General features: G+C 39.8%; 1 protein-coding gene across 1 annotated transcript in view; it reads left to right on the top strand.

Annotated features, from left to right (window-relative positions):
* The first annotated feature begins 19,420 nt into the window (after window positions 1-19,420).
* Window positions 19,421-19,970, top strand: part of ALDH1L2 (aldehyde dehydrogenase 1 family member L2) — a 56,655-nt gene continuing 56,105 nt past the window's right edge. The window contains exon 1 of the mRNA XM_036865571.1: window positions 19,421-19,589. Within this exon, the coding sequence (XP_036721466.1) occupies window positions 19,542-19,589 (48 nt within the window). The 5' untranslated portion in view covers window positions 19,421-19,541. The remainder of the gene's footprint in view (window positions 19,590-19,970) is intronic.

The raw sequence follows: 19,970 nt of genomic DNA, 5'->3' as shown, positions 1-19,970 counted from the left end.
TTATTGTGTCTACTTACATATTTTTAAATCTTTAACAGTGAGAACTTATGAAGGTCTTCTGTAGTCTCAAAAAGGACCAAAAATAACTAACTTAATCAAAGCTAGTAAATGGCCTCTTGAAGAGCATTCCCTGAGGCCCGCAAATCTGCAGTAGGTCAAATATTTGAGTGTCCACTAGGTACCAGGTACCATGCTAGATGCAGAGATTATTATGAAAAAACAGACAAGAAAGGTGGATCCCACCCCTATGGTGCTTGCAGTCTTAGTGGGCATTTTAGAAAGGAAAAAAAGAAAGGAAATTTGAAAATAACAGGTAGCATCAGTGCCTCATGGTTGGCAGACATTTTTCCTTTTACTTATGTGTGATCATGAGTTTGACTTTGCTGTATTCCTCACATTTGTGTTAATCACTGTAATTAATCTCCCAATAGCTCATTATGATACATTGAAATTACAGGTCAGAGCAATTTGAATCTGCATATCCACTAATTATTAAATCAGTGCAAGAGGCAGTGTCATGTAATAATCGAAAATACAGCTTCTACAGTCAAATTGTGTAGGTCCAAATCATAGCTCTGCCACTTAGTAGCCATGGGGTTTTAGGCCAAGTAATTTAACCTCTGCTTCAATTTCCTCATTTGTAAAGTGGGAATAATAATAGTAAACTCCTCATAGGATTGTTATGAGGACTAATTTAGTTCATACATGTAAGAGGCATAGAGCAATGCCAACCACATACTATAGAAATGGTTGCTGTTCTGACTCATCATATCCTTAATTTTAAAAGAAATCTCAGGGATTGCCTGTATTTTTTTTAACTTTTTATTTTATATTGGAGTATAGTTGATTAACAATGTTGTGATAGTTGCACGTATACAGCAAAGTGACTCACTTACACATATACAGGTATCTGTTCTTTTTCAAATTCTTTTCCCATCTAGGCCATTACATATTATTGAGCAGAGTCCCTTGTGCTATACAGTAGGTCCTCAGTTGGTTATGCATTTTAAATATAGCAATGTGGACATGTCAGGGATTGCCTGTCTTGAGCTTACATATCTTTAAATCAAATTCCACGCCTAGAATTTACAATTTTATTAGAGAATTACAAGTTAGATACTAAATCTAAAGCACATTCAGCGACTTCCCTGGTGGTCCAGGGGGTAAGACTCCGCGGGGGCCCCGGGTTCAATCCCTGTTTGGGGAACTAGATCCCACATGCATGCCTCAACTAAGAATTCGCATGCTGCAACTAAAGATCCCACATGCCGCAACGGAGACCCCGTGTGCTGCAGCTAAGACCCAGCGCAGCCTAAATAAATAAATAATAAAAATAAATATTAAAAACGGTCCACATCGTAAATAAATAAATAAAGCACATTCGCTATAAACTGAAATGTGCTATCTGAAAGTTATCTATTACAACAGATGTTCTATATTTCCCAGGCCTAGGCTATCAAAGGCAAATAATCATTTTGAAAAATTAAATATCCTTCTTTCTACTTTTTTTCATTCTTAACAGTACTTTCTGAAAGGCAAGCTTGGAACTAGAAGGGGAAGTATTGTGCTATTTTGAGAGCTTCAAAGAACTTTAGAACAGTTACTTTCAGAACGTGCCTGCCTTCTGGCACCTAGCAATCCTTGCCTTTAACCCTTATACCCACAACTTAAGTACCAGTTTATTCTGTACCAAAACATAGTGAGTGTGTGTGTTTGTGTGTGTGTGTGTGTGTGTGTGTGTGTATAAAACAGTGCTAAGGTCATGGTGAACTTGTTTCTTAATATACATTTAAAGTATGTTTCCTACAATAGAAAATTTATGGTAATAATTCACTAAAGGCATTTCTCTTAGTAATTTGTCAGAGTCCTGTGTGTATCTGTCAAAAAGATACCTAATATGGTAATTCATATATTTCTTTACAAAATAATCTCTCCCCTGGACAGGAGTTTGAGTCTTCCTAAACCTATCATGACAGATCTTTTCTTTGCATTGTCCACACTACTGAGTGAAGTTTCTCAAAACCTATCTGATCAGGGAATGCCCCACTTTAAGTCCATCAGTGAATTCCATTGTCCTTGGCATGGAGTTTACACTTCATAGGATGGAATACAAGGCTTTTTCCAATCTGCAACAGAGACCATATGGCCTGCAAAGCCTAGAATGTTTACTGTCTAGTCCTTTACAGAAAAGATTTGCCAACCCCTGGTCTAGAATCATACAGTTATACAAAGTTTGTTGTGAAAAACAGCAAAATCTCACCCACCCCCTCCCCCATTTTCCTGTCCCCAAAGGCAACCACTTCTATCTCTTTTAGTTGATTATTTTAATACTTACTTCCATTTCTCTAAATAGCATAATGACAATATTCTTTAATTTTCAACTTTGGGAATTATATATTGTCTTCCCACTATGGGAGATGAGGATGTAACTATCTTTATCCCCTCACCCCACCATCCATATCTCTGCCATCCCACCCTTTTTCCAATATAGTTATATAATAATTTTGGTAGGTCAATATTCAGTGTTATGACTCTATTAACACAACTCATAGTTGAGCCATGTAGTAGACTATGATATTTTTTCCATGCAAAGCTTTTTGTTTTTCCTGGCATAATTATTTTGGTTTTTTTTTTAATGTTGTTTGCTTAGTTTCGTTTTTACCAATTCAACCTGAAAGTCTTCCCCAATTGTCTAAATTTCCTCTCAGGATGTTCAGATGCCTGTGGTGCTCCATTAATTTCATCATCCTACAGACGTCTCCTAGAGCTTTCTAGCTCACTACCATCTGGGCATTTTTATTAAGTTCAATATTCATTAAATTCTTTTCTTTGACACAGTAATTATTTTTATTGTGCTTTTGAATGTGTTTTTAAATTTCCAAATGCATGGGGATTTTTGATTTATCATTCAAAATTGATATCTAACTCAATTTCATATGGTCAGAGATGATGGTCTGTGTGATATCGATTCTTTCAAATATTATGAGACTTCCTTTCTATCCTAATTTGTAGCCTAATAAGTGGTGAAATGAGAAAATGGATGTGAGCCTGAAAAAAAAGAGGTGTTCTTTAAGTATTGAATGCAGAGTACTATGTTCATCAAATCAAACTTCTTAGAGATACAATGAAGTTTTGTTTCAGCCTCCTGATTATTCCAAAAATCTGCCATTCAGCTGGGTTTTTGTATTCCTATACTCATGGATGACCAATGATTATGGGATCATGTAGGTTACCATCATACCTGATTCTGTGAATCCCAGATTGCACTGAGCACTTCAGCCCTGTGCCTCCATATTATTTACTTTGAAATTGTATGTTTGTATAATTGTATCCCCTGTTAGGCTATGTACTAGTTTCCTATTATGGCTGTAACGAATTGCCACAAACTCAGTGGCTTAAAACAGCACAGATTTATTATCTTACAGTTGGGTAGATCAGAAGTCCGACATGAATCTCACCGTGCTAAAATCAAGGTCTTGGCCGGGGTGGTCCCTCGTGGAGACACTGAGGGGAGAATCCACTTTCCTGCCTTTTTTGGCTTCCATGCATTATTCCAGTCTCTAGCTTCTGCCATCACATCTACTAGTGACACTGATTCTCCTGACTTCCTCTTATGAGGACCCTTGCAATTACACTGGGCCCATGCAGACAATCCACGATAATCTCCCTTTCTCAAGAACCTTAACTTAATCACATCCACAGAGTCCCTTTAAACAGGTAAGGTAACATAATCATAGGTTATCATAAACATAGGTTTGGAAATTAGGACATAGACATATTTGGGAGTCTATTATTCACATCTGTACATATAGTACATCTTTTCTGATAATTCCAATATCTGGATTTATCTGTATGTCTCTACTCTGTTGTTTGGTATGTGTGTGGGGTTTTTTTCCCCCCCCTCTTGGTTTTCCACCATTTGGTCTTGTTTCCTGATAAGCCTGATAAATTTTTTAGTGCATCCTGGTCTTTAAGTATGAAAAATTACAGAGATAAGTTGAGGACCTGAATGGTGTTATCTTCCTCCAGAGGGGATTACTATCTCTTCTGGAAGGTTATTAGAGTAGGGGCAGACTACTTTAACCCAGTCTAGGACTGTTCTGATTCCAAGCTGGGTTTTTGTCTTTGTGAGGGCTGGTCTATTTCTGTATCATCTTAATCCTAGGATGTAGCTCTGCAGAGGTGCTGGGCAAGTCCTGCCAAACCTCTGCTCAGCTTTTCAACCTCACAGCTGCTGCTTTCTGGTACTTACAAATCAGCAGATGCCTTGAGGTTCACCGCCCTGGACCTTCTCTCCTGAATCTCGATTTCTCAAATCCTCACCTACCTAGGTCTCCAATGCCTTCAAAAAGATTTTTAGCAACAAAAGCAAAAATGGACAGATGAGACTACACCAAACTTAAAAGCCTCTGCACATAAAGGAAACAATCAACAGAGTTAAAAGGCAACTTATGGAATGGGAGAAAATAATTGCAAATCATCTATCTGATAAGGGGTTAATATCCAGTATATACAAAGAGCTGCTACAATTCTACCATTTAAAAAAAAAAAGTAACCAGATTAAAACATAGGCAAAAGACCTGAATAAGCACTTCACAAAAAAGGTACACAAATGGCCAACAAGCATGTGAAAAGATGCTCAACATCACTAATCATTAGAGCAGTGTAAATCAAAACCACAATTAGGTATCACCTTACATTCATTAGGATGGCAACTATAAAAAAGTTTAAATAAACACAGAAAATAACAAGTGTTGATGAGAATGTGGAGATACTGGAATCCTTATAAACTGCTGGAGGGAATGTAAGATGGTGCAGCCTCTATGGAAAACATTATGGAAGTTCCTTTAAAAAACTAAAATTAGAATTACCATATAATCCATTTCTGGGTATGTATCAAAAAGAATTGAAAGCAAGATTTTGAAGAGATATTTGCACACCCATGTTCAGAGCACATTATTCACAATAGCCAAGAGATGAAGCTGCCCAAATGTCTATCTACAGATAAATGGATAAAGAAAATGTGGTACACACATGCAATGGAATACTATTCAGCTTTTAAAAAAGGGACTTCCCTGGTGGCGCAGTTGTTAAGAATCTGCCTGCCAATGCAGGGGACACGGGTTCAATCCCTGATCCGGGAAGATCCCACATGCTGCGGAGCAACTAAGCCCGTGCGCCACAACTACTGAGCCTGCACTCTAGAGCCCACAAGCCACAACTACTGAGCCCGCACGCCACAACTACTGAAGCCTGCGCACCTAGAGCCCATGCTCCGCAACAAGAGAAGCCACCACAATGAGAAGCCCGCACACCGCAACGAAGAGTAGCCCCCACACCGCAACGAAGAGTAGCCCCTGCTCTCCGCAACTAGAGAAAGCCTGTGCGCGACAACAAAGACCCAACACAGTCCAAAATAAATAAATAAATAAAAATAAAAAGAGGGAAATTTTGCCACATGCTACCACAGTGGATGAGCCTTGAGGACATTATGCTGAGTGAAATAAGCCAGTAACAGAAGGACAAATACTATATGATTCTACCTATATGAGATATCTAGAGTAGTCAAAATCATGGAAAAGGAAGTAGAATGGTGGTTGCCAGGGGCTGAGGGAAGGAGAAAATGGGGAGCTGTGCTATGGAGTATAGAGTTTCAGCTTTGCGAGATGAAAAAATTCTAGAGATCTGTTACACAGCAATGCGAATATAGTTAACACTGCTAAACTGTATACTTAAGAACGTAAATTTTATGTTATGTGCTTTTTACCACAATTAAAAATTCTCCCCCCAGAAAGATTTTAAAGTATATTTTACCAGCTCTTCTAGTTGTTCTCAGCAAGAGGGTTGTTCTGATATAAGCTAGGCAGTCATAGCCAGAAGCCATGAAGGCTTTTCTATTTTTGTTTTTAATAAAGTTGCTTACTTCCCTGTTTCCATTCTTTTCCCCCTCTAGCTAATTCTTGACTTAGTAGTCAGAGCTTGATTTTTAAAATATAATCAGAGTATTCTACTCCTTTGTTTAAAAAACTATCAGTGGCTTCCAATTGTGCCTACAATAAAATACAGCATCTATAGGAAAAACCGGTCTACCTCGCCAGCATCCTCTTCAGGCTCTTTTTCACTCATTATGATCCAGCCACATTGGTCTTTTAGTTCCTCCAACAAACTGAGCTCTTTTTCACATGAAGGCCTGTACACATACTGTGCCCTCTTTTTGCCTGGAAAGTTCTACCCCCCACTGGATATCTTCCAGTTATCTTGATATCTCAGATTAAATATCACTTCCTTAGTGAGGACATCCCTGACTACACAAGCCCAAATAGGTACTTCTATTATATGAAATTCACTGTATACTTCTTTCCTTTGTAGCTCTCGTCAAAACTTTGGATCATTTATTTGGGGGCTAGTTGCTTAATCATTGCTTTTCTCTCCCACTAGATTATAAACTCTATAAACATCCATGTCTCTTTGATACAGTTCAATGCCAAGTATAGTGCTTGGTATACTATATATATTTATATATATTTGTTGAAAGAATAAACCAATAATTATTTTTTCAATTGCTCTATAATGTTCATTTTACAGGAAAATTATTTCCTCTTAGGAGGTGGCACTGTTGGTTAAAGAATGTGTAAGTGTAAAAAAAAAAAAAATCACTTAAAAGTGGCTTTTTAAATTAGTCATTTCTTCCACCAGTATTTAATCAGGACCTTCTCTGTTTGATATACCATAGTGACTAAAATCTTCCAAAGAACCCAGTTGTCTGATAAGATATATTATTAAGATAATTTTAGTTAGGGATTGGCAAAGTACAGTCAGCAGATCCACTATCTGCTTTTGTAAATGAAGTTTTTTTGGAGCACAGTCATGCCCACTTATTTGCATTTTTGTCTATGGCTGCTTCACAATACAATGGCAGGGTTGAGTGGTTGCAACAGTGACCATAACGCCCACAAGCCTAAAATATCTATCTGGCCCTTTAAGAAAAAGTTTGCCAACCCTTGTTTTAAGTCCAAAAGAGCAAAACGAACAATATACATATACACACATACATATATATGTTTTTCTACATAAGTTTTAGTTTACAAAGTGGGTTGAAATAACCTAATTAAAAAAATAACTACCTTAGAAAAATCTTGTAATCAACATATTAAAGTAATCCACAAAGATACTTCTATGTCCTCAAGAGGCACTGGTGGCAGCCTAAAGCAGTCACGTGAACCCACGTGCAGCTAATAACAAAAGTAGACAAAATATAATAAAGATAACTTTTTAAAGATCTGAAAGACAATGAATTTAGGCAGAAACCACAGAATTTACTCAGCAACTGGTGATAATTATGAATCTGTGGCTTTTTACCTGACAGTGTCCCTCACCCCTTCAAATACAGGAGTGAAACACTGCAGTCTTTTTTTTAATATGTATATATGTTTATTTATTTATTTTTGGCTGCGTTGGGTCTTCGTTGCTGCGTGCGGGCTTTCTCTAGTTGCAGCGAGCAGGGGCTACTCTTCCTTTTGGTGCGCGGGCTTCTCATTGCGGTGACTTCTCTTATTATGGAGCATTGGCTCTAGGCACGCAGGCTTCAGTAGTTACGGCATGCGGGCTCAGTAGTTGTGGCTCACGGGCTCTAGAGCGCAGGCTCGGCAGTTGTGGTGCATGGGCTTAGCTGCTCCACAGCATATGGGATCTTCCCGGACCAGGGATCGAACCCGTGTCCCCTGCATTGGCAGGAGGATTCTTAACCACTGCGTCACCAGGGAAGTCCCAACACTGAAGTCTTATTGGCTCAAGGTGGTAGCAAACTAAGTTCAGGGTTGTTAGAAGAGAACCTGCAAACTTGGAAGGGAGTCCTGAAACAAAGGACCCACAGAAGGGAAAAGATCCAAAATCTGAGTAACAACTCTGCCAAAATCCCTGGCTGCATTCAACTACATGCCCAGGCCTGCTGAAATATTGCAATAGCAGTCAGGAGTCCTTGGAAAACAGTAGCACTGGGTGAGAGGTGTGTTTGCTGCCCTCTGACAACATATATTCCCCAACAGATGTGCACCTCAGGCAGCAAAAGCTGAAGCCCTGTGGGTTTAAGATAGCAGAGAGAGTAACTTGACATTTAGAAGGGAAAAACTGATCATTAGGGGAGCAGCGAAGAGGGTGAACCCCATAATCTGAGCAAAAACATTGGCCAAATCTTTGTTTAAATGGAGAACTAAGCAGAAACATAAGCTACTACACTCTACAGGGTTTGAGTCCAGGCAAATTTACTTCTTTCTAAATTAAAGCCACAATAATTTTCTTAAGAATGTAACAGAATCCAGAATGTCAGTGAATTTACTTTTTTTTTTTACAACAAGTGGTAAGTTTTAACTGACTAAAATCTGACAGAATTAGAAAGAAGAAATAGATAAAATAATTATAGTTGGAAATTTTAACATGTCTCTCTCAGTATTTGATATAACAAGTAGACAGGATATAGAACTGAACAATACTCTCAACCAGCTTGTCTTAATTGATATTTATAAAACATTTCACCCCAAAACAGCAAAAGAGACATTTTTTTCAAGTATACAAGGAATACCCAGCAAGACAGGCCACATGCTAGGCCATAAAACAAGTCTCAGTACATTTAAATGGATTGAAATGTTACAGGTATATTCTCTGACCACAATGGAAAATTTCTAAATATTAGCATGAATCTCAAGGGCAGTATGCTGAATGAAGAAAACCAGTCTAATAACTTACATACTACATGAGTCCATTTATTTGACATTCTTGAAAAGATAAAACAACAGGGATAGAGAACATGTCAGTGGTTATCAGGGTTCAGGGGTGGTGGTAGACATGACTACAAAGGGATAGGGCAAGAATTTGGGGGTGTGGTGTTAGGGGAATGGAACTATTCTGTATCCTGATTGTGGTGTTCCTTATACAAAATCTATACATATGCTAAAACTTATAGAACTGTATACCAAAAATGAAGTCAATTTTACTGTATGTTAATTTTAAAACGTAGTGCTGGGACTGGCCTTCTTGTGCATCTGGTTCTAGGATTCAAATGATGTCAGGTCTTGACTTTTCACTGTTTCTCTTCCATCTCTTGCAGTTTTTGCTACATTCTTTAGGTTGCATATGCTAGCCCTTGGCAACTTCAGGCTCATATCAACACAATGTCACATCTAGCAAAGGAGAGATAAAGAGCATGCTTAACTGATAGCTCAAAGAGAAGTCCCAGAATTAAGTCTTGTAGGCCTTGATTAGCCTTACTAGGATACTTTGCACATTTTTGAACCAATCATTGTAATTAAGAGGGTGAGAGGGATGCCCTGATTGGCTTAGTGTAGATCATGTGCTCCACCCCTGGCTCCAAGGGGGTTTATGGGGAGAGGTAACTTCATAGAAACCACATGGCCTAAGACAGGAGGAGAAACAGATCCTCAGATGAAAACCAGAGTACTGTTATCCCAAGATGTGGGCTTAGATGGTGGGAGGCAAAAGTATTACATGGTCATTACATTAAACAACCATTTGGTCATTTGCAGTCAAGCAGATCACACTGTCACTATTTGCCAGGTACTAGAGCAAATAATTATTTGATTATTACAGTAGGATGATTTTTTTTTCTAAAAAGATCACCATTTCAAAATTCCTTTTAGAACAATTTCATTATTTAGATGCTTCTTATGTTTAGGCTCCAGGATGAAAGAGCTTCTAAGATTTTAATAATTTATTACAGGTTCCCAAAGGAATTGTGCAATGAACTGTTTTCTCTAATCAAAATGAAGATTATCAAAAGAGAGAAAAAACTGGGGGGGGGGGGTGAAATTTGAAAGGTGATCAGTTTGAAGGGTGATGATTTAAACAAGAAATTCTCTTGGCAGGAATATGGTTTGGAGAACCTCAGGAGTGTGAGGGAAAGATTTCTCTATCACTAAAGTTTGAGATTCACAATGGTGTTAGGTGTATCCCTCATGATTTTTCTGTAGTCAGCTAGATATCTCCACAGGAACTTCCCACAGGCATCTTATCCAATTCAATTCGTCTACAAGTGAACTCATGAGCTTCCACTCCAAAACCTGCTTCTCATCCTGTGTGCAATCCATGTCTTAGTAAATGGTTTCATTTCCCACAGAAGCCCACTGTGGAGATGCTCTTCTATTTCTCATTCTCCCTCCATCCGTCAGTCACAGGGTTCAGTTGACTTTAACAATGTCTTTCAAATTGATCCCTTTTGTCCTTCCCACTGTAATGGGGATGACTTGTTTGGCCTATTACAGTTTCTCCTAAACGGCCCCCCCGTGTCACTTACCACCTTCCATACTGTTAAGAAAAGCATTTTCCTAAAATGCAATGGAATTTCCTCCCTGCATTGCTTAACTATGCTTCAGTGAGGAAAAAGACCCAGATGTTGAGTAGTTATCCTTGAACTGTGGGATTGATGATTTGATGTTTTTGTTCTTATACATTTTGGCATTTTACAATATTTAGTAATGAGCGGAAGAAAAAGATTCAATGCTTTCCGCCACCTACTTAGCATGGTATACAGGCCCTATGAGACCCCACACCACCTCTCCCCCTGACTCCAGTGAATACTCTTTGTAGACCAGTGGCTTACAAAATGAGATTAACAAAGTCTCTTCCTGGAAGTGCCTTGGAGGTCACAGCAGGGGATTAAGGGCTCTCCTTCACTCCAAGGATCCCCTTGCCCCTGCCTTTTATTTCTTAATGTATTGGGCTTTTTCATGATACTTCCTTTAAAAAATGTATTTTGCTTCTAATTAAAGGTTTAAAAGTGGTTATCCCAGTTACCATCAAGAAAGCATTTTCTGATCTTACCGTGCTCTTTCTCTCCTTCATAACTTTTACTTGCTGTTTCTTGTACCTCTGATGCTGTTTCCACCTTTATCTTTTGGTAAACTCTTCCCCTTCAAAACTTACCTTTTAGAGTGGGGGCGTCAGAGTGGGCAGGGTGGTAAATCTTTCGTGAAGTCCTCCCTTATGATGTGAAGCTGAGCTGGTCACTCCTTTCTCTGTTCCTCAGCCTCTATCCAGTCACTAGATTCATTTATTTCTGTGTTCCGTAAACATGCATTCCATGTGTCACGAACTATGCTGAGTACTGGGGTGCAAGGTTGATCAGCACACTGGCTAGCCCTGAGTTAGGTCCTCCTGCTTTGTGTTTCCATAAAACTCTGTTTCATCTTTTATAGCACTGATCACACTTCGCTTATTTGCCATTCCCTGCTGGACCATAAGCAGCACGAGGGAAGCGAATCCTCTGTCTCGTCATCTCTCCACGCCCACCATCTACCACAGAGCCTAGAACATGGTAGGTGCTCAAAAATGATTTATTGAACACTTGTCCTTAAATTCGACACAAATTGGTGGGGGCAGACATGATGGAACAATATATTATTTATTTATTGCACAGAGATTACTGGTGGGAATATGAAAGCGGTGGTGGTGATTTCTACCCTAGCAGTTCTCATATGATACAGTTTATTTCTTTGGGCCATTTTACTTGCTGTCCCTGAAGGCTTTTGATTGAATGCAGGAAAATAAACAATTACAGAGGTTCTAGATGATCTTATCTTTCTACAGAAAAAATTGACCTTATTTTTTGGCAGGCAACTAAGTAGGGCAGATCAGTTCATTACAGTGAGGGCTGAGCTTATGTGAGGCTGGGCTGCAGTCTTACAGCAGTTGCTCTACCTCTAGATTGCACTCGGTGGATGCCTTCCAAGAGTATCAGTTGAGAGGGATGAGATGTTTCCTGGATTACCTCCTTCTGGCAGATGTTCAGCTCCAACTTCTGGCTACTGGAAACTCTGCTTTGCTTTTTAGCCATTTTCTACTTGTTTCTATAGCTTCTAATCCATGTAGCTTAAGAATCAGCACATACCTCAAACTGAAATCAAGTGTCAGGGGACTCCCCTGGTGGCACAGTGGTTAAGAATCCACCTGCCAATGCAGGGGACACAGGTTCGATCCCTGGTTCGAGAAGATCCCATATGCCGCAGAGCAACTAAGCCCGTGCACCACAACTACTGAGCCTGCGCTCTAGAGCCCGCAAACCACAACTACTGCACCCACGCGCCACAACTACTGAAGCCCATGTGCCCTAGAGCCTGCACACTGCAACTGCTGATCCCGTATGCTCTAGGGCCTGCGTGCCACAACTACTGAGCCTGCGTGCCACAACTGCTGAGTCCACACACCACAACTACTGAAGCCCACGCACTCTAGGGCCCGCATGCCACAACTACTGAGCCTGCGTGCTGCAACTACTGAAGCCCATGCGCCTAGAGCCCATGCTATGCAAGAAGAGAAGCCACTGCAATGAGAAGTCCATGCACCACAACGAAGAGTAGCCTCCGCTCGCTGCAACTAGAGAAAGCCTGCACTCAGCAATGAAGACCCAACGCAGCCAAAAAAAAATAAGCAGAAATCAAGTGAGTGTCAGGAGCTAAGTTCACCTCTGTATCTCCCTTATTGCCAAGACCTTGGCTCAAGTCCTGGCTGCTCAAACTCCATTTGTTCTCTGTACCACCATGAGATTGCTGAAATCTGCTGGTTGCTCTGCCTTTTGGCCTCTACTCCATTTCTTTCTGTTGTAGATTCCTCGGCCAGCACTCTCAAGTATTTGTTTTATCATGAACTTATTTTCACTCAAACAATAATCAAACATTAATAATAATACAGGTTCAAGAGTGTAATTAAATTAAAATGAGAATTTATAAAGAAAATACCATTCTAAAAATGAATAACATAGAGTATTCAGCAGAACAAATTCAAAATAAATAAATACACACAGCTATGTTTCCAAATAGCAAAAATGGCTGCACATCAGTTTGAGTCAAAAAAGCAACCAAACAAAAGAAGAGTATGAAAACTCCTAGAATTTTATTCTAAAATCCTGAAGTTGACTATGAAAGTAAAATTTTTCTATGTTTAAAAATGTTTATAAATTAGGGCTTCCCTGGTGGTGCAGTGGTTAAGAATCCGCCTGCCAATGCAGGGGACACGGGTTTGATCCCTGGTCCAGGAAGATCCCACATGCTGCGGAGCAACTAAGCCCGTGCACCAAAACTACTGAGCCTGCGCTCTAGAGCCCGTGTGCCACAACTGCTGAAACCCACGTGCCTAGAGCCTGTGTCCTGCAACACGAGAAGCCATGACAATGAGAAGACCGCGCACCGCAACGAAGAGTAGCCCCGGCTCGCTGCAACTAGAGAAAGCTCGCACACAGCAACGAAGACCCAACTCAGCCAAAAATAGAAACAAATAAATAAATTTATATTTTAAAAAAGTTTATAAATTATATGACTTGCAGTTTCATAAAATTCTGAATGAATGTTCTATCTAGGACAAAATAGATCCCTGAGCAACATATCATATTTGAACAAGGCCTCTGAATGTCACAGATATCAGTCACAAAAGTAAACACTTATCCATGGCAGACTGAGTAAAGATTTCAGTGTGATATTCTAGAAGCTCAAGACTATAAATCACTTTTACTACACACAGCTCTACACACAGAGTTTTTTGTGGGAATTCTTGGGTTTCCACTTCACACATCATCTATCACCTTATGTGTGAAATCAATTCAGACATTTGCAAAAAGTTGTACAAGTTACTGTATTTACAAAAATGGCACAAAAGTGACTTCAACAGTCTATGCATGTACATACTTCGTTCACATCTTCAACAAAAACAAAAAGATATTCTAACACTACAGAAGTGAAAAACACTAGGTACCATGGGCTCTCTTACGTAAGCATTAGGGTCACACAAGGTTACACCAGAATAGGCAAATATTGCCCAGAAAAAATTCTATTTTTAAAAATGAAACAAGTTTAAGGCAAATCAAGTTCAACTACAGGGACACAAGTCTTTCATATCTGCCTGAAATATGCGATGTCTTCTAATTTGTGGTCTTAAACTTCTGTTTTACAAAATCCAAAAAGAAAAAGACAGAGGAAGGTAACAATAGAGATTATATGAAATAAGAAAAATATTAAAAGTTTAAAATTAAGTGAGGAAACCCAAAACATTAAAATCATAAAATTTGCTTATTACTTGTTAGAACTAGTTCTACACTAGAAAAATATGAAATATATACAGTTGTTTTCAGAAAATTACTTTATACTGCTCTGATGTGTCTTTTTCATTGGTGCATTGTTTAATCCAAAAATTATACACATTCAAATTTTAAGATTATACCCCTTCAAGAAACAGCACATCTCACTGCTACCTACAAAGCTGTCCCAATGACATAGTGTATGAAAGGAAACAAATAGCTGAGAAGTAATATATTAAGAAGAAATAATAAAAATGAGAAGATTCCCAATTCAGTTCTTTTACTCAGCCAGACAGTTCACTAGCCACAGCAATGGTCTCTGTTTGGAAGGTCCCGTCGAGTAGGAGACATGGTCCCTAGACACATATGTCTCATCTGAGGCTGCAGTAGAAGTTGCTTGATCTTCAGCGGGGAGGGGCAAGATAGAGGCAGGGGATTAAGAGGTACAAACTACTGTGTACAAAATAAACTACAAGCATATATTGTACGACACAGGGAATGTAGCCAGTATTTTATAATAACTATAAATGGAGTGTAACCTTTAAAAATTGTGAATCACTTTGTTGTACACCTGAAACATATAATATTGTATATCAACTATACCTTGATAATAATAATAATAATAAAAGAAATTGCTTGATCTTCATTTTTGCTTTATCCATGTTGTAATTCTCAGAATTTTTTAAAAGGCTTTTTTGCAACTATTTCCTCAAGAGCTCTGCCCCCGGACTTTCATCTCAGATGAGGATAGCTCGCTTTCAACTTTGCTTCTTCATTTTTCTCTAGACTAGGCACTTTTTCTCTCATTTCCTTCATCTCGGCAAAGATGTCTTGGGAATGTCTGCAGATACAGGGCTCCCTCATACACCTGACACTGGGAAAAGCAAAGAACATGCCATCTCTTCCAGTGACTTCCCCTATCATTATTTAGAAGTGTATTTCATAATTTCCAAAGAAGTGGCGATTACAGAAATTATCTTCTTGTTATTGATTTCTAGCTCCATTCCACTATAGCCAGAGTCAAACTCTATGATTTACATTCTTTATAGGCTAGCATATGGTGAATTTTTGAAAATGCTTTGTATGTATTAAAAAAGAATGTGAGGCATCTCTCTCGAGTGGTGAATCCTCTGGTTATTGCTGCCATCCTGGCCTTGGCGGTGCTGATTTCGAGACCCTCCGGAGCAGAGTTCTGGCGGGGGGATGTGTCTGAGTCCCTGGCTTGGCGCCCCGTGCTCTCAGGCCTCTGCGGGCCACAGAGGGGCTCGATGGTTGGGAATGGGGCTGGCAGGGGTACAGGCAGGCTGTGGTCGGTGCCGACTGAGGTCCAGTGTCTCGCGGTGACCTCTAAAAAATGGTTTGCTATTCACTTGACCCAGAAAACTCCACAAACTCATGCAAGTCAAGAGATTCAAATCTTCATGTTCACTTTCAGAACACTTGTGAAACTGCCCAGGCCAGTAAGGGTATGCATATCTGAAAAGCCACCAGTATCTGAAGGATGTCACTTTAAAGAAGCAATGTGTGCCATTCCGTCGTTACAATGGTGGAGTTGGTAGGTGTGCCCAGGCCAAACAGTGGAGCTGGACTCAGGTCGGTGGCCCAAAAAAAGTGCTGAATTTTTACTGCACATGCTCAAAAATGCAGAGAGTGATGCTGAACTTAAGGGCTTAGAGGTAGATTCTCTGGTCATTGAGCACATTCAGGTGAACAAAGCCCCCAAGATGCGGCACAGGACTTAACAGAGCTCATGGTTGGATCAACCCATGCTTGAGCTCTCCCTGCCACATTGAGATGATCCTTACCGAAAAAGAAGAGATTGTTCCTAAACCAGAAGAGGAGGTTGCACAGAAGAAAAAGATATCCCAGAAGAAACAAAAACTTATGGCCCGAGAATAAATGCCCCAAAAAATAAATGCAAATAAAAGTTAAATAAATAAAAAGAATGTGTATTTGGTAGTTGGGTGCTTCTAAATGTTTTAATTAGGCCAAATGCATTAATCATCTCATTTAAACATTCTGTATCATTGCTAATATTTTGCCTGCTTCTATCAGTTATTAAGAGAAGTATGTTAAAAATCTTCAAGTATGAAGTAAGTCAGAAAGAGAAAGACAAATACCATATGATACCACTTATATGTGGAATCTAAAATATGACACAAATGAACTTTTATGAAACAGAAACAGACTCACAGACATAGAGAACAGACTTGTGGTTGCCATGGGGGTGGGGGGAGGTGGGAGAGGGACGGAGTGGGAGTTTGGGGTTAGCAGATCCAAACTATTACATAGAGAATGGATAAACAACAAGGTCCTACTGTATAGCACAGGAAACTATATTCAATATTCTGTGATAAACCATAATGGAAAAGAAAATTTTAGAAAGAATATATATATATAAAACTGAATCACTTTGCTATACAGCAGAAATTAACATAACATTGTAAATCAACTATAGTTCAATAAAAAATTATTACAATATTTAAAAAGTCTTCAAGTATGATTACAGGTTTGTCTATTTTTCCTTGAAGTTCTGTAATTTTTGCTTTATAAAATTTGAGGCTGTGTTATTAAGTGTATACAAACTTAGAATTTTTATCTTCCTGTCAGATTAACATTTTCTTTTGGCTAGTGTTTGAGTGTTTTTTTAAAAAATTGGAATCTTTATATTTTATGAGTGCTTTCGGAATCTTTATATTTTATGAGTCTCTCTCATCAGAGTTTTATTTTTTAACCAACCTGATGATCTTTGTCTTTTCGTTAAAACATTTAGTCCATTTTCATTTACCGCAATTACTGGCTTAAATCTAACATCTTACTAATTTCCTTCTATTTTTCACGCCTCTTCCATGTTCCTTTTTCTCTCCTTTCTTGCCTTCTTTTGGATTGATTTTTTTATCATTTTATTGTCTTAATAATTTTACATTCTATTAACTTGGTAGTTATACATTGTGTTACTATCATTTTAGTGGTTGTACTAGAGATTAGAATATACATCCTTAACTTATTAAGTCTAGCATAAATTAGTACTTTTATTATTTCCAAGACAATGCTGCAAGCTTAGAACCTTTAACTTAACCTTTTCTCCCTGAAAATCATATGCTATTGTTGTCATGTATTTTAATTATACATATTTTTGAACTCCACAGAACATTATTAGAATCATTTTAGACAATATTAATTAAAATTTGTCCTTGTATTTACCCTCTCTAAAGCTCTTCCTATCTTCATTTCTGAGCTTCCATCTAGGGTTATTATATTTCTGCCTAAAGAATATTCCATTCCTCCCAGCCCTCCCAACTTATCCAACACTTTTTTAAAATATTTATTTATTTATTTATTTATTTGGTTGCGCCGGTATCTTTGTTGCAGCGTGCGGGATCTTTACTTGTGGCACATGAACTCTTAGTTGCAGCCTGTGGGATCTAGTTCCCTGACCAGGGATTGAACTTGGGTCCCCTGCATTGGGAGCGCTGAGCCTTAGCCACTAGGCCACCAGGGAAGTCCCTATCCGACAATTTTTTATTGTTGTTTGTATATTTTCATGTAAATATATATATATATCTTGTGGATATATATATATATCTACAAGATTTTATTATTATTATTGTTTATATGGTCAATGTTTACTTAAATTCACTCACATATTTGCCTTTTTTGTTGGTCTTTATTCCTTCCTGCATTTCCGGGCTTCCAAGTAGGTAATTTTCCTCCTGCTTGAAGGATACTTTAATATTCCCTTTATTGTATGTCTGCTGATGACAAAGTCTCTCAAGTTTTTGTTTCTGAAGTTTACTTTATTTCATCTCCATTTTGCTGGCAAGAGAAGTCTAGGTTGGCAGGCAAATTTTTGTTTGTCAAACTCTCTAGTTGTATCTGGCCTAACCTCCAATTATCAAGAGGACTACATTTTTGGTTCTTAAAGAAGAAAATCTTAGACATCATGCATATTTTCTTATATTTGGGCAAACATAAGCTCATTTTTTTAAGTTGGGAGTTGGAGTATATAACTATGGAATCTTCACTCAGGAAAAACCACACTCCTTGCCCACCCTCCCTGGTTTAGAACAAATAAAATGAATATCAATATTTGGAAGTTTAAGAGAAGCAAGAAGTCACAAAAATGCAGTCAGAGAAATGGGGTGAATTGTCAAGGGGCAGTTCCTAAAGCAAAACCCTGGATGTTTGCTGCAATTCTCCAGGCTTTAAGAATGGTTCTTTTTCTAGAATGAATATATATATATATATATGTAACTGAGTATAACTGAGTCACTTTGCTGCACAGAAGAAATTAACACAACATTGTAAATCAACTATACTTCAATTTAAAAAAAATTTTTAAAGAGTGGTCCTTTTTCTTTCCTTCTTACCCTCTCAACAAGTGTTTTCTAAGCTCTGTTTAGTGCTAAATACTGTAAATCTTGATAAATAAGGCATGGAGTCAGCCTGCAAAGAGCTTCCAGTAGAGAAGATGACTGCCACATAAATAGTAGTAACAGACTGAGGCTTCATAAGAGCTGCAGAGACAAAAATCCTTCCCAGTTCAGAGGAGTGAAAGATTACTTTGAGGAAGTAAGGAGCTTAGGGAGGAAAGAATCAGGAAAAATACCTGTAGGAGGCAGCATTTGAGCTATGCCTTTAAGAAGAGAAGGAATTTGGTCATGCCTAGATGGTGACAAGTGACAGGTGGCAAGCTTTCCTGGGAAACGTTGTCCAGGAAGGAATAGGCAAGTACTATGGTCACACTGAATTACATGTGCAAAAGAGCAGCGAGAAATAAGAGTAAGTGCCAAACTACAGACGGCCTTGAATGCCAGGCTAAGGAGTTCTGTTTGAGACAAGTGCTCAGCTAAAGCATGTCTTGAGCGTTTCTTCAGAGAGGTGAGGGAAAAGGCTGTCGGGTGTCTATCATCCATCTACCCATCTATTTGTCTATCATCTATCGGGACCAACTCTGTGCCAAGCCCTTTGCCAGGTGCTTTATACACAATCTCTCATTAAATCTTCTTATCAGACTACGAGATAGGAATCAGGATCCTTACGTCGCGAAGGTGCCCTCACTCGTTTATCTTTCGTGGCTCCACGCACTTGCCTGCTGTCTTCTCAGGACTATGTTAAGGACATGACCTGGGGTGTCAGACTGACCTTTAAGGCAGATCCTTATGTACGTCAGAGGGTGTGAGTAACTGGGAGAAGATCCCACAGCTAGTGAGACTGCACCGAGGCAGCCGCCAGAAGCTGTCGCTCGGGCTGGGCACCAGCGCGGCTCCGGGAGACTGGAGCACGCCCCGCCCAGTCGCTCGCGATTGGCCGCGGGAGCCCTGACAGATGAGGGGGCGGGGCCGCGAGCTGGGTCCCGGGACTCGCCCGGGACTCCGAGGCTGCAGGCCGCGCCTAGGCTGAGCCGCCCCCGCCTGCCTCCCGCTTGCCTCCCGCGCCGCCCGCACGAGCGCTCCTTTCCAGCATGTTGTGGCAGGGCAACCGGGCGCTCCGGCGCTTCTCCACCGGCCAGGTGAGTCCGGCCCCGGCGAGCGTCCCGGCTCTCACCCGGGGGCTGCTTTCCAGATCCGGAGAGGGCGGGCCGGGCGGCGGGGCTGAGGGACGGCAGCTGTGTTTACTTTGCTAAAGGCCAGGACGACGTTTTTAAAACCGGGAGAGTGAAGAGAAGGGTCCGGGGAGGGTCCTGAATGGGGCTTGTCGAGCGAGCCATTGTCTTCTACCGGGACGGGGCTGAGGATGTCTGGCTGGGATTGACAGGGTGGAAACAGTCACTCGGCAAGAGGGACAGAGTCGGTTCCCTTTCCGTTTTCATTTCAATTGTGAGATCTCCGCCTGGTTACGAGATGGAGCCGAGGTACAGGACCGAGACCACCTCCTGGAGGAGAATGGTATC

Source organism: Balaenoptera musculus, chromosome 10 (genome assembly GCF_009873245.2).
Source record: "Balaenoptera musculus isolate JJ_BM4_2016_0621 chromosome 10, mBalMus1.pri.v3, whole genome shotgun sequence".
NCBI lineage: Eukaryota > Metazoa > Chordata > Mammalia > Artiodactyla > Balaenopteridae > Balaenoptera > Balaenoptera musculus.
Note: the sequence above shows the minus strand (reverse complement) of the source record. Positions and strands in the feature narration are given on the sequence as shown.